Source organism: Bombina bombina, chromosome 5, assembly GCF_027579735.1.
Source record: "Bombina bombina isolate aBomBom1 chromosome 5, aBomBom1.pri, whole genome shotgun sequence".
Classification (NCBI taxonomy): domain Eukaryota; kingdom Metazoa; phylum Chordata; class Amphibia; order Anura; family Bombinatoridae; genus Bombina; species Bombina bombina.
The window spans coordinates 1,100,759,929-1,100,775,628 of NC_069503.1; the positions used below are offsets into that span (position 1 = coordinate 1,100,759,929).

At 39.9% G+C, this 15,700-nt stretch overlaps 1 protein-coding gene across 1 annotated transcript in view; it reads right to left on the bottom strand.

Annotated features, from left to right (window-relative positions):
• Window positions 1-15,700, bottom strand: part of COL22A1 (collagen type XXII alpha 1 chain) — a 667,744-nt gene that overhangs the window by 427,784 nt on the left and 224,260 nt on the right. Inside the window, exon 4 of the mRNA XM_053715381.1 lies at window positions 14,167-14,241. Coding sequence (XP_053571356.1) covers window positions 14,167-14,241 — 75 coding nt within the window. The remainder of the gene's footprint in view (window positions 1-14,166; window positions 14,242-15,700) is intronic.

A 15,700-nucleotide genomic window follows, 5' to 3' on the forward strand; every position in this document is an offset into this window, starting at 1 on the left:
TGTGTTAAGGAGAAATATTTATTAGATGTAATTAAGATATATTCCCATATACTACCAAGCATTATTTTAACATATGATAAGGAATATCTTTGAGACATAGTGGGGCATCCACCTAAAGATTGGATTGCGAATATTGATGTAATCACATAGCCTTTCCCCAGTCTCAGCTTAATAAGTTATGTTTCTGTGAGAATTCACAATATTATTAGGAGAATATCTCTATTGGGCTCAGTATTTATACATGGCCATAACAATACAGTTGAATTGATGCACTAATACCTTAACAGTCTTGGGGTTAATGGTAAATAGATTTGTACTCAATCAACTATAGTACATTATCTACCTGTCCATATTTCCACTGGAAAACATAATTACAATTATATGTTTCTGCAAACAGATCCTGGGGGTAGACAGTTAGTAAAGAGCCCCCTTACGATTTGCAGCCATTCTACATCATTGTATGAGTTGATAACAAGTACAGCAAGTACCATCACATTTTTTTTTGTATTTAACCCCTTAATGACCACAGCACTTTTCCATTTTCTGTCCGTTTGGGACCAAGGCTATTTTTACATTTTTGCGGTGTTTGTGTTTAGCTGTAATTTTCCTCTTTCTCATTTACTGTACCCACACATATTATATACCGTTTTTCTCGCCACTAAATGGACTTTCTAAAGATACCATTATTTTCATCATATCTTATAATTTACTATAAAAAAAATATAAAATATGAGGAAAAATTGAAAAAAACACACTTTTTCTAACTTTGACCCCCAAAATCTGTTACATATCTACAACCACCAAAAAACACCCATGCTAAATAGTTTCAAAATTTTGTCCTGAGTTTAGAAATACCCAATGTTTACATGTTCTTTGCTTTTTGTGCAAGTTATAGGGCCATAAATACAAGTAGCACTTTGCTATTTCCAAACCACTTTTTTCCAAAATTAGCGCTAGTTACATTAGAACACTAATATCTTTCAGGAATCCCTGAATATCCCTTGACGTGTATATATTTTTTTTTAGTAGACATCCCAAAGTATTGATCTAGGACAATTTTGGTATATTTCATACCACCATTTCACCGCCAAATGCGATCAAATACAAAAAATCGTTCACTTTTTCACAAATTTTTTCACAAACTTTTGGTTTCTCACTGAAATTATTTACAAACAACTTGTGCAATTATGGCATAAATGGTTGTAAATTCTTCTCTGGGATCCCCTTTGTTCAGAAATAGCAGACATATATGGCTTTGGCGTTGCTTTTTGGTAATTAGAAGGCCGCTAAATGCCACTGCGCACCACAAGTGTATTATGCCCAGCAGTTAAGGGGTTAATTAGGGAGCTTTTAGGGAGCTTGTAGGGTTAATTTTAGCTTTAGTGTAGTATAGTAGACAACCCCAAGTATTGATCTAGGCACATTTTGGTATATTTCATGCCACCATTTCACCGCCAAATGCGATCAAATTGAAAAAAAAGTTAAATTTTTCACAATTTTAGGTTTCTCACTGAAATAATTTACAAACAGCTTGTGCAATTATGGCACAAATGGTTGTAAATACTTGTCTGGGATCCCCTTTGTTCAGAAATAGCAGACATATATGACTTTGGCGTTGCTTTCTGGTAATTAGAAGGCCGCTAAATCCTGCTGCGCCTCACACGTGTATTCTGGCTAGCAGTGAAGGGGTTAATTAGGGAGTTTGTAGGGAGCTTGCAGGATTAATTTTAGCTTTAGTGTAGAGATCAGCCTCCCACCTGACACATCCCACCCCCTGATCCCTCCCAAACAGCTCCCTTCCCTCCCCCACCCCACAATTGTCCCCGCCATCTTAAGTACTGGCAGAAAGTCTGCCAGTACTAAAATAAAAGGGTTTTTTAAAAAAATAAATATTTTTTTTTTAGCATATTTACATATGCTAGGGTGTAGGATCCCCCCCTTAGCCCCCAACCTCCCTGATCCCCCCCAAAACCGCTCTCTGACCATCCCCTCTGCCTCATTGGGGGCCATCTTGGGTACTGGCAGCTGTCTGCCAGTACCCAGTTTGCAAAAAAAAAGGGCTTTTTTATATTTATTTGTGTTTTTTCTGTAGTGTAGCTTCCCCCCCCACACAGACAAACCCCCACCACCTTGCTGATCTTTTTTTTTTTAACAAATATTAGGGCATTTAAACATTTTTGCTAACACATTTTCTGTAGTGTAGCGGTTCCCACCCGCTCCCTCCCCGTGCACGCGCCCGCCCCCCCCGTGCACGCGCGCGCGCCCGTGCGCGCCCCCCGCTCATCCCCGCCCACGATCCCGCCCCCCCTGCACATAACCAGGGCCATCGATGGCCGCCACCCGCCTCCCGGTCCGGCTCCCACCCACCAACGCAGGGAACCACCGATCTCCGGTGCAGAGAGGGCCACAGAGTGGCTCTCTCTGCACCGGATGGCTTAAAAAAGTTATTGCAGGATGCCTCCATATCGAGGCATCACTGCAATAACCGGAAAGCAGCTGGAAGCGAGCAGGATCGCTTCCAGCTGCTTTCCAAACCGAGGACGTGCAGGGTACGTTCTCAGGCATTAACTGCCTTTTTTTTGAGGACGTACCCTGCACGTCCTCGGTCGTTAAGGGGTTAATTGTATATTTATAATGCCGATCAGTGCCAATATTACGGCGATTTAAGGCAAATCCTGAATATATCAGAAGGCATTTCAGCACTTATTTACTTGATACACACTATATATCTTCTGTGTAAGAGTTAATATATGACGGCATTACATACAACACTGCTTGTAAGTCTCACATTGTATTGCCGCGAAACCGGAAGTGAGATAACATCACTTCCGGTAGGTACTAACACAGTGGAACGCAAGATGCGTTCCACACTCGATATTTTGCACACTTTTGGAGTAACACTGGATTGGTGAGATGTTGTTTTGAAACACTATAAATTGTGATATGTTTGTTTGTAAGTTGATGCTGATGAAGGGGTTGTGAACCCCGAAAACGTTCCATTAAAGAAGTTTGTGGAAGTCCTGAGAGTGCATCTGTTTCTGTTAAATATACCTTTCATATTTGCACCCAGGCTGATTTCTCTTGGTGGGCTGAACTGGAAATTGTTTGCATATATATATATATATATATATATATATATATATATATATATATTCCAGAAGCATACTTACTAATCTTAATTAAGGCTGCAGCTACTTAGCCTCTCCACCACCTCAAAGCTTGCAGAGTTAAATCATCCTGATCCAATCAGATGATTAACAATCCCTGTTCTAGTGCAATTCGTTCTGCTAGAGAAAGGGGTGTGGCTGCACAAGCAATTGCTTGCTGAATATTAAACATGGGTAGCAGATGTGATGTTCGGCGGTTGAGGTTCCCAAAAACCATGTCAGTCAGGAATTTAATAAATGGGGGCCAATGACTGGCATAATGGTTAAATATAAATGTAGATGGCATTAAATATATAAAACTTTCAATGTTTTATTCATGGGTTTTATAAATACTATGCTTGTTTTTCATTGGCCTAGATTTAGAGTTTGGCGGTAGCCGTGAAAACCAGCGTTAGAGGCTCCTAACGCTGGTTTTAGGCTACCGCCGGTATTTGGAGTCACTCAAAATAGGGTCTAACGCTCACTTTCCAGCCGCGACTTTTCCATACCGCAGATCCCCTTACGTAAATTGCGTATCCTATCTTTTCAATGGGATTTTTCTAACTCCGGTATTTAGAGTCGTTTCTGAAGTGCGCGTTAGACATCTAACGACAAAACTCCAGCCGCAGGAAAAAAGTCAGTAGTTAAGAGCTTTCTGGGCTAACGCCGGTTTATAAAGCTCTTAACTACTGTACTCTAAAGTACACTAACACCCATAAACTACCTATGTACCCCTAAACCGAGGTCCCCCCACATCGCCGACACTCGAAAAAAAATTTTTAACCCCTAATCTGCCGACCGCCACCTACGTTATACTTATATACTTATGTACCCCTAATCTGCTGCCCCTAACACCGCCGACCCCTGTATTATATTTATTAACCCCTAACCTGCCCCCCACAATGTCGCCTCCACCTGCCTACACTTATTAACCCCTAATCTGCCGACCGGACCTGAGCGCTACTATAATAAAGTTATTAACCCCTAATCCGCCTCACTAACCCTATAATAAATAGTATTAACCCCTAATCTGCCCTCCCTAACATCGCCGACACCTAACTTCAATTATTAACCCCTAATCTGCCGACCGAATCTCGCCGCTATTCTAATAAATGTATTAACCCCTAAAGCTAAGTCTAACCCTAACACTAACACCCCCCTAAGTTAAATATAATTTAAATCTAATGAAATTAATTAACTCTTATTAAATAAATTATTCCTATTTAAAGCTAAATACTTACATGTAAAATAAATCCTAATATAGCTACAATATAAATTATAATTATATTATAGCTATTTTAGGATTTATATTTATTTTACAGGTAACTTTGCATTTATTTTAACCAGGTACAATAGCTATTAAATAGTTAAGAACTATTTAATAGCTAAAATAGTTAAAATAATTACAAATTTACCTGTAAAAGAAATCCTAACCTAAGTTACAAATAAACCTAACACTAGACTATCAATAAATTAATTAAATAAACTACCTACAATTACCTACAATTAACCTAACACTACACTATCAATAAATTAATTAAATACAATTGCTACAAATAAATACAATTAAATAAACTAGCTAAAGTACAAAAAATAAAAAAGATTGAGCTCGCATTCTATTGGCTGTTCCGATCAGCCAATAGAATGCAAGCTCAATCTGATTGGCTGATTGGATCAGCCAATCGGATTGAACTTGATTCTGATTGGCTGATTCCATCAGCCAATCAGAATATTCCTACCTTAATTCCGATTGGCTGATAGAATCCTATCAGCCAATCGGAATTCGAGGGACGCCATCTTGGATGACGTCATTTAAAGGAACCGTCATTCGTCGTTCAGTCGTCGGCCAGGATGGATGTTCCGCGGTGGAGGTCTTCAGGATGCTGCCGCTTCGCTCCGGATGGATGCCGCTTGGATGAAGACTTCCATCGGATGGAAGACCTCTTCTGCCCCGCTTGGATGAAGACTTCAGCCGGATCATGGACCTCTTCAGCCCCCCGCTTGGGCTTGGATCAGGACATCGGAGGAGCTCTTCTGGATGGATCGGTGTGATACCCGGTGAGGTGAAGACAAGGTAGGATGATCTTCAGGGGCTTAGTGTTAGGTTTATTTAAGGGGGGTTTGGGTTAGATTAGGGGTATGTGGATGGTGGGTTGTAATGTTGGGGGGCTTGGGTATTGTATGTTTTTTTTTACAGGCAAAAGAGCTGTATTTCTTGGGGCATGCCCCGCAAAGGGCCCTGTTCAGGGCTGGTAAGGTAAAAGAGCTTTGAACTTTAGTAATTTAGAATAGGGTAGTGCATTTTTTTATTTTGGGGGGCTTTGTTATTTTATTAGGGGGCTTAGAGTAGGTGTAATTAGTTTAAAATTGTTGTAATATTTTTCTTATGTTTGTAAATATTTTTTTATTTTTTGTAACTTAGTTCTTTTTTATTTTTTGTACTTTAGCTAGTTTATTTAATTGTATTTATTTGTAGCAATTGTATTTAATTAATTTATTGATAGTGTAGTGTTAGGTTAATTGTAGGTAATTGTAGGTAGTTTATTTAATTAATTTATTGATAGTCTAGTGTTAGGTTTATTTGTAACTTAGGTTAGGATTTCTTTTACAGGTAAATTTGTAATTATTTTAACTATTTTAGCTATTAAATAGTTCTTAACTATTTAATAGCTATTGTACCTGGTTAAAATAAATACAAAGTTACCTGTAAAATAAATATAAATCCTAAAATAGCTATAATATAATTATAATTTATATTGTAGCTATATTAGGATTTATTTTACAGGTAAGTATTTAGCTTTAAATAGGAATCATTTATTTAATAAGAGTTAATTAATTTCGTTAGATTTAAATTATATTTAACTTAGGGGGGTGTTAGTGTTAGGGTTAGACTTAGCTTTAGGGGTTAATACATTTATTAGAATAGCGGTGAGCTCCAGTCGGCAGATTAGGGGTTAATGTTTGAAGTTAGGTGTCGGCGATGTTAGGGAGGGCAGATTAGGGGTTAGTACTATTTATGATAGGGTTAGTGAGGCGGATTAGGGGTTAATAACTTTATTATAGTAGCGCTCAGGTCCGGTCGGCAGATTAGGGGTTAATAAGTGTAGGCAGGTGGAGGCGACGTTGTGGGGGGCAGATTAGGGGTTAATAAATATAATATAGGGGTCGGCGATGTTAGGGCAGCAGATTAGGGGTACATAGGGATAATGTAAGTAGCGGCGGTTTACGGAGCGGCAGATTAGGGGTTAATAATAATATGCAGGGGTCAGCGATAGCGGGGGCGGCAGATTAGGGGTTAATAAGTGTAAGGTTAGGGGTGTTTAGACTCGGGGTACATGTTAGAGTGTTAAGTGCAGACGTAGGAAGGGTTACCGCATAGCAAACAATGGGGCTGCGTTAGGAGCTGAACGCGGCTTTTTTGCAGGTGTTTGGTTTTTTTTCAGCTCAAACAGCCCCATTGTTTCCTATGGGGGAATCGTGCACGAGCACGTTTTTGAGGCTGGCCGCGTCCGTAAGCAACTCTGGTATCGAGAGTTGAAGCTGCGTTAAAAATGCTCTACGCTCCTTTTTTGGAGCCTAACGCAGCCTTTATGTGGACTCTTAATACCAGAGTTATTTTTATGGTGCGGCCAGAAAAAAGCCGGCGTTAGTTTTTCGGGTCGTTACCGACAAAACTCCAAATCTAGCGGATTGTGTTTTAAGTTACACTATTACACAAAAATGCCTTGTCATGTTTTTGAAAAAAGATTTTTTTACTGCTTTGGATCAGATGTGGCCACTGTGAAATAGCAAAACTAAGTGTGTCAGTTTTTGTGGATCCCAAAAAATGGAACTAAAAAAACACAATTTATGCTTACCTGATAAATGTATTTCTCTAGTGGTGTATCCAGTCCACGGATCATCCATTACTTATGGGATATTCTCATTCCCAACAGGATGTTGCAAGAGGACCCACAGCAAAGCTGTTATATAGCTCCTCCCCTTCCTACCATATCCAGTCATTCGACCGAAAACATGCAGAGAAAGGAGAAACCATAGGGTGCAGTGGTGACTGTAGTTTAAATTTAAAAATAACCTGCCTTAAAATGACAGGGCGGGCCGTGGACTGGATACACCACTAGAGAAATAAATTTATCAGGTAAGCATAAATTGTGTTTTCTCTAGTAAGGTGTATCCAGTCCACGGATCATCCATTACTTATGGGATACCAATACCAAAGCTAAAGTACACGGATGAAGGGAGGGACAAGGCAGGAACTTAAACGGAAGGTACCACTGCCTGTAAAACCTTTCTCCCAAAAATAGCCTCCGAAGAAGCAAAAGTATCAAATTTGTAAAATTTTGAAAAAGTATGAAGCGAAGACCAAGTCGCCGCCTTGCAAATCTGTTTAACAGAGGCCTCATTTTTAAAGGCCCAGATGGAAGCCACAGCTCTAGTAGAATGAGCTGTAATCCTTTCAGGGTGCTGCTGTCCAGCAGTCTCATAGGCTAAGCGTATTATGCTTCTTAGCCAAAAAGAAAGAGAGGTTGCCGAAGCCTTTTGACCTCTCCTCTGACCAGAGTAAACAACAAACAAAGCAGATGTTTGTCGAAAATCCTTAGTAGCTTGTAAGTAAAACTTTAAAGCACGAACCATGTCCAAATTGTGTAATAGACGTTCCTTCTTTGAAGAAGGATTAGGACACAAGGATGGAACAACAATCTCTTGATTGATATTTTTGTTAGATACCACCTTAGGTAAAAACCCAGGTTTGGTACGCAGGACTACCTTATCAGAATGAAAAATTAGATAAGGAGAATCACATTGTAAGGCAGATAACGCGGAGACTCTACGAGCCGAGGAAATAGCTACCAAAAAAAGGACTTTCCAAGATAAAAGTTTTATATCAATGGAATGAAGAGGTTCAAACGGGACTCCTTGAAGAACCTTAAGAACCAAATTTAAGCTCCATGGTGGAGCAACAGGTTTAAACACAGGCTTGATTCTGACTAAAGCCTGACAAAATGCCTGAACGTCTGGAACATCTGCCAGACGCTTGTGCAAAAGAATAGACAGAGCAGAAATCTGTCCCTTTAAGGAACTAGCTGACAAACCTTTTTCCAAGCCTTCTTGGAGAAAAGATATTATCCTAGGAATCCTGACCTTACTCCATGAGTAGCCCTTGGATTCACACCAATAAAGATATTTACGCCATATTTTATGGTAAATTTTCCTGGTGACAGGCTTTCGTGCCTGTATTAAGGTATCAATGACTGACTCGGAGAAGCCACGCTTTGATAAAATCAAGCGTTCAATCTCCATGCAGTCAGTCTCAGAGAAATTAGATTTGGATGGAGGAAAGGACCCTGAAATAGAAGGTCCTGTCTCAGAGGCAGAGTCCATGGTGGAAAGGATGACATATCCACTAGGTCTGCATACCAGGTCCTGCGTGGCCACGCAGGCGCTATTAAAATCACTGATGCTCTCTCCTGCTTGATCTTGGCAATCAGTCGAGGGAGCAGAGGAAACGGTGGAAACACATAAGCCAGGTTGAAAGACCAGGGCGCTGCTAGAGCATCTATCAGCGTCGCCCTGGGGTCCCTGGACATGGATCCGTAACAAGGAAGCTTGGAATTCTGTCGAAATGCCATGAGATCCAGTTCTGGTTTGCCCCAGCGATGAATCACTTGTGCAAACACCTCCGGATGGAGTTCCTACTCCCCCGGATGAAAAATCTGTCGACTTAGAAAATCCACCTCCCAGTTCTCTACACCTGGGATATGGATAGCTGATAGATGGCAGGAGTGAAACTCCGCCCAGCGAATTATCTTTGAGACTTCTAACATCGCTTGGGAACTTCTTGTTCCCCCTTGATGGTTGATGTAAGCCACAGTCGTGATGTTGTCCGACTGAAATCTGATGTACCTCAGAGTTGCTAACTGAGGCCAAGCTTGAAGAGCATTGAATATCGCTCTTAGTTCCAGAATATTTATTGGAAGGAGAGACTCCTCCTGAGTCCACAATCCCTGAGCCTTCAGGGAGTTTCAGACTGCACCCCAACCTAGAAGGCTGGCATCTGTTGTTACAATCGTCCAATCTGGCCTGCGAAAGGTCATACCTTTGGACAGATGGACCCGAGATAGCCACCAGAGGAGAGAATCCCTGGTCTCTTGGTCCAGATTCAGTTGAGGGGACAAATCTGTGTAATCCCCGTTCCACTGACTGAGCATGCATAGTTGCAGCGGTCTGAGATGTAAGCGTGCAAACGGCACTATGTCCATTGCTGCTACCATTAAGCCGATTACTTCCATACACTGAACCACCGAAGGGTGCGGAATGGAATGAAGAACCCGGCAGGAATTTAGAAGTTTTGATAACCTGGACTCCGTCAGGTAAATTTTCATTTCTTCAGAATCTATCAGAGTCCCTAGAAAGGAAACTCTCGTGAGTGGGGATAGAGAACTCTTTTCCTCGTTCACTTTCCACCCATGCGACCTCAGAAATGCCAGTACTACGTCCGTATGAGACTTGGCAATTTGGAAATTTGACGCCTGTATCAGGATGTCGTCTAAATAAGGTGCTACTGCTATGCCCCGCAGCTATAGGACCCCTAGAAGCGACCCTAGAACCTTTGTAAAAATTCTTGGGGCTGTAGCTAACCCAAAGGGAAGAGCTGCAAACTGGTAATGCCTGTCTAGAAAGGCAAACCTGAGAAACCGATGATGATCTTTGTGTATCGGAATGTGAAGGTAAGCATCCTTTAGATCCACTGTAGTCATATATTGACCCTCCTGGATCATAGGCAGGATGGTACGGATAGTTTCCATCTTGAATGATGGAACCCTGAGGAATTTGTTTAAGATCTTTAGATCCAAAATTGGTCTGAATGTTCCCTCTTTTTTGGGAACCACAAACAGATTTGAGTAAAAACCCTGTCCTTGTTCCTCTTTTGGAACTGGATGGATCACTCCCATAACTAGGAGGTCTTGTTCACAGTGTAAGAATGCCTCTCTCTTTATCTGGTTTGCAGATAATTGTGAAAGGTGAAATCTCCCTTTTGGGGGAGAAGCTTTGAAGTCCAGAAGATAACCCTGGGATATAATTTCCAACGCCCAGGGATCCTGAAAATCTCCTGCCCACGCCTGGGCGAAGAGTGAAAGTCTGCCCCCCACTAGATCCATTACCGGATAGGGGGCCGTTCCTTCATGCTGTCTTGGAGGCAGCAGCAGGTTTTTTTAGCCTGCTTACCTTTGTTCCAGGTCTGGTTTGGCTTCCAGACCGCTTTGGATTGAGCAACAGTTCCCTCTTGTCTTGCATTAGAGGAGGTTGATGCCGCACCTGCCTTGAAGTTTCGAAAGGCACAAAAATTAGACTGTTTGGCCCTGGATTTGGACCTGTTCTGAGGAAGGGCATGACCTTTTCCTCCAGTGATATCAGCAATGATCTCCTTCAAACCAGGCCCGAATAAGGTCTGCCCCTTGAAGGGAATGTTAAGCAGCTTAGATTTGAAAGTCACGTCAGCTGACCATGATTTAAGCCATAGCGCTCTGCGCGCCTGTATAGCAAAACCAGAATTCTTAGCCGTTAGTTTAGTCAAATGAACAATGGCAAAGAATTGGCTAGCTTAAGTGCCCTAAGTTTGCCAAGTATGTCATCCAATGGAGTCGCTACCTGTAAGGCCTCTTCCAGAGACTCAAACCAGAACACCGCAGCAGCAGTGACAGGGGCAATGCATGCAAGGGGCTGAAGGATAAAACCTTGTTGACAAAATATTTTCTTAAGGTAACCTTCTAATTTTTTGTCCATTGGATCTGAAAAAGCACAACTGTCCTTGACAGGGATAGTAGTCCGCTTTGCTAAAGTAGAAACTGCTCCCTCCACCTTAGGGACTGTCTGCCATAAGTCCCGTGTGGTGGCGTCTATAGGAAACATTTTTCTAAAAATAGGAGGTGGAGAGAACGGCACACCTGGCCTATCCCATTCCTTAGTAATAATTTCTGTAAACCTTTTAGGTATTGGAAAAACATCAATACACACCGGCACTGCAAAGTATTTATCCAGTCTACACAATTTCTCTGGCACTGCAATTGTGTCACAGTCATTCAGAGCAGCTAAAACCTCCTTTAGTAACACGCGGAGATGTTCAAGCTTAAATTTAAATGTAGAAACATCAGAATCAGGTACTCTGCCTGAGTCAGAAACATCACCCACAGACTGAAGTTCTCCTTCTTCAGCTTCAGCATATTGTGAGGCAGTATCAGACATGGATCTTAAAGCGTCAGTATGCTCTGCATTTCGTCTAACTCCAGAGAAATCTCGCTTACCTCTAAATTCAGGTAGTCTGGCTAATACCGCTGACAGGGTATTATCCATGACTGCCGCCATGTCTTGTAAAGTAAACGCTATAGGTGCCCTTGATGTACTTGGCGCCATTTGAGCGTGAGTCCCTTGAGCGGGAGTCAAAGGATCTGACAGGTGGGGAGAGTTAGTCGGCATAACTTCCCCCTCATCAGAATCCTCTGGTGATAAATTTTGCAAAGACATAATATGATCTTTATTGCTTAAAGTGAAATCAGTACATTTGGTACACATTCTCAGAGGGGGTTCCACCATGGCTTTTAAACATAATGAACAAGGAGTTTCCTCTATGTCAGACATGTTTATACAGACTAGCAATGAGACTAGCAAGCTTGGAAAACACTTTAATTCAAGTTAACAAGCAATATAAATAAACGGTACTGTGCCTTTAAGAGAAACAAATTTTGTCAAAATTTGAAAAACAGTGAAAAAAGGCAGTTACACAAACGAAATTTTTACAGTGTATGTAATAGGCTAACAGAACATTGCACCCACTTGCAAATGGATGATTAACCCCTTAGATCAAAAAACGGATCAAAAAAACGACATAGACATTTTTAAAAAGTCCCAGCAAAGTGCCACAGCTTTACTGTGGCTCCTACCTTCCCCAATAAATAATTTTAGGCTCTTTAGAGATGTCCTGTAGCATTCAGGGGACTCCTAAGCAAAACTGGATACCTCAGTCTGTAATTATAACTGCGCAATAAAGCGCTAAAATAGGCCCCTCCCACTCATATTACAACAGTGGAAAGCCTCAGGAAACTGTTTCTAGGCAAAAATAAAGCCAGCCATGTGGAAAAAATTAGGCCCCAATAAAGTTTTATCACCAAGCATATATAAAAAACGATTAAACATGCCAGCAAACCTTTTATATAGCATATCTATAAGGGTAATACCCCTGAGAGTAAGCATGATACTAGTTGTTATTAAATCAATGTATTCAGGCTTAACTTACATTTATCAGGAATCAGCAACATTTTCTAGCATTTCCAATCCTAGAAAAAAATCATAACTGCACATACCTGATAGCAGAATAAACTGCACGCCATTCTCCCTCTGAAGTTACCTCACTCCTCAGACATGTCTGAGAACAGCAATGGATCTTAGTTACAACCTGCTAAGATCATAGAAAACTCAGGCAGATTCTTCTTCTAGCTCTGCCTGAGAAACAATAGCACAACTCCGGTACTATTTAAAATAACAAACTTTTGATTGAAGAAAATAAACTAACTATTTTTCACCACTTTCCTCTTACTACCTCCATGCGCGTTGAGAGTTTCAAGAGAATGACTGGATATGGTAGGAAGGGGAGGAGCTATATAACAGCTTTGCTGTAGGTCCTCTTGCAACTTCCTGTTGAGAATGAGAATATCCCATAAGTAATGGATGATCCGTGGACTGGATACACCTTACTAGAGAAATGTGTGTTTTGGTTATTACTGTTGAGTGGGTCAACAAAGCTACAACTCTAAAAAAAAAAATTCATAATATGTGCTATTGTTAATTATTTTTTGTGTTTTATTGGTAATTATTTTCCCCTAAAAAGAAATGTTAAGTCTGTTGCTAGGCAACAGCATGCACAGCAGGGGCTAGTAGGAAGTCATAATTGTTTTTCTTAGTAGAAGGCTTCTCTGAGAAGGTCATGTGACAGGATGCACAGGGAAATCCTTGGTTCTAACATGGCAACTCCCTTTGTATCCCTAAGCAGTGGCTTAGCATGGAACTTCGAAGGGCTTAATAAGAGTGAAAACAGGTAAGATTATTTATTTATTTATATACTTATACTGTATTTTGTTTATTATTTGTTCTGGTGTAATTTTTATGTTATTTCAAACATTGTTTTATGTCCCTTTAACCTGTTTGCCACCGGGAAATTTAAAAGAAAAACTTTCCCAAAGTAACAGAAATTTTAAGTAACTTTGCTATTGCTCAGTTTAAATAGAAATAGAGCGTTTGTTTTGATTTTAATTCATCCAATAAAAACTATATATACAGTATTTTAAAAGTAAACAATCCAAGGTATTGATCAAGGACCACTTTCATATATTTTATGCCACCATTTGGCCACCAAATGCGTTCATATAAAAAAAAAAAAAAGAAAAGAAATCATTAACTTTTTCCCAGTGCAGTCATAAGATAAATGGCTACAAAAGCTTCTTTGGGATCCCCTTTATTTAGAAATAGCAGACATGCATGCTAATTACAGCTGTGAAACACACTTATGAAATTCCCAGCAGTGAAGGGGTTAATCCTTTAGCTGTTAGGGGTAATATTTGATGTAGTTTAGGGATTACCTTCCCACATGAAACCTCCTACTTCCCTGATCCCTTCCAAACAGCTCTCTCTACCCCCCCCCCCCACACACACACACACACTGGTCACTTAGATACTGTCAGGCAGTCCGTAGTGTAGGGATCCCCCTCACTCTCCCTACCTCTCGTGTCTAACCAATCAGGCATTTCTATAGTTTTTTTTTGTAGTGTAGGCACCCACTACTCCTTCCCTCCTCCCTCGATTATAGTCCTTTTCTGTAGCATAGAGAACCACCTCCTCTGATGATCGCTGCCCACCCACCTCTGATCCTACCCTGCCAACCGATGAAGCAGTGTCACACTGTTTGTATCGGATCTGCCTTCTTATGGTAACAAAGAAAGATCAAGACTTTTCAATATTTTATGCATACCTGGAATTTCATCTTGGTGTCCATTTCTGAGCTCAAATCGGTCACCCTCGATTTTAACGTTAGGACATAAAACATCTGAAAAAAAGATAAACAAAAATTTTTTTTAAGATACAAATAGAAACAACGTATCAAATATTTTTGATTATACAGAATTTTGATAACATTATATAATATTGACACAAATGTTTAACAAGCTAAAAAAAAAAAACATACCATACAAGCAATATCAGTACAAAGCTATGCAGGAAACATTTAGAATTTGTGTATATGTCATTGTCACATCCAGAATGCACTTGCACACTTAAAAAGTGTCAAGTGCCCCATGTCTAGACCTCTGCTGTGCTACTTGACCCAATTTAAAGATTACAGATTACAAAAAATGTTTTTCCCCTATCACCTACAGTGACTGTCTACATCAGACTGTTGATATGAAAATGTATCATAGCCAAAAAAATTTATAGCTTTATTCCAGTAGTTCACATGATAACTAAATATGGGCTAGATTAGAAGTGGAGCGCTAATTTATAGCATGCGTGTAAATTGGCAAATTAACTCGTTTACGGGTGCATGATAAATAACCAACACTTACAAATGGCTGGTTATTGCTACCGCAAGCTTGGGGTAGCAATTATTGCTCTGAAATTACCCAGAGATCAGATCTCTTGTTCATTTTCAAAATGTCCCTCATTTGCCCCCAAATTCAAGTGTAGTGTTGCTTTTTAATAAAAAAGTAGTATTTTTAAATAATAATAATAATAATAATAATAATAATAATAACTGCATGAAGCATTTTATAGGGCTTAAAGTGAGGGGATGTGGGCACTGAAAAGTGCCTTTACATAGTGGTCTATGGGGACTGTTTGTTTTCCGTAAATATATATGTATATGCTTATATACATACTGTATATATTTATGTGTTCATATGTTTATATACATATATATTTATGTGTTCATATGTGTATATACATATATATTTACATTTGCTGCCCATCACTGTGCGACTTTACCCCCTTCGCTGCACTAGGTTGTATTACTGAATGAAGCGCAAATATCGAGTAAGCGATATTTTGCGCTCCACTCGTAATCTGGACCTTAGTAAATAATTTTTTGTGTTATTTGATTTAAACACATTTTTCCATGCATATTTTACTTTTCCCCCTTTTAGTAAAGTACCCAAATCCATATATATATATATATATATATATATATATATATATTAGGGTTGCACCGATACCAAGTACTTGCATGAGTACTTGTACTCGTGCAAATGCACCGATACTTAAACAGATACCTCCACTTACTACCCATATGCTATCTTGTGGTGTTTTTTTTCAAACTGCATGTTCCCATTTCATTTAAAGCTGGAGTGGAGACTAAACTAAAAATTGTTTACTACTTTTCTGCCAATACAAATTACTCTTATTTGTATTATTGTAGGAGAGATCACTTTACATCGTTTAGACAAACCCCTGAAGTACTGGGCAGTTAATAAACTGTGATTTCCAGCTTTGGCTAAAATGGCCCAAAAATATCT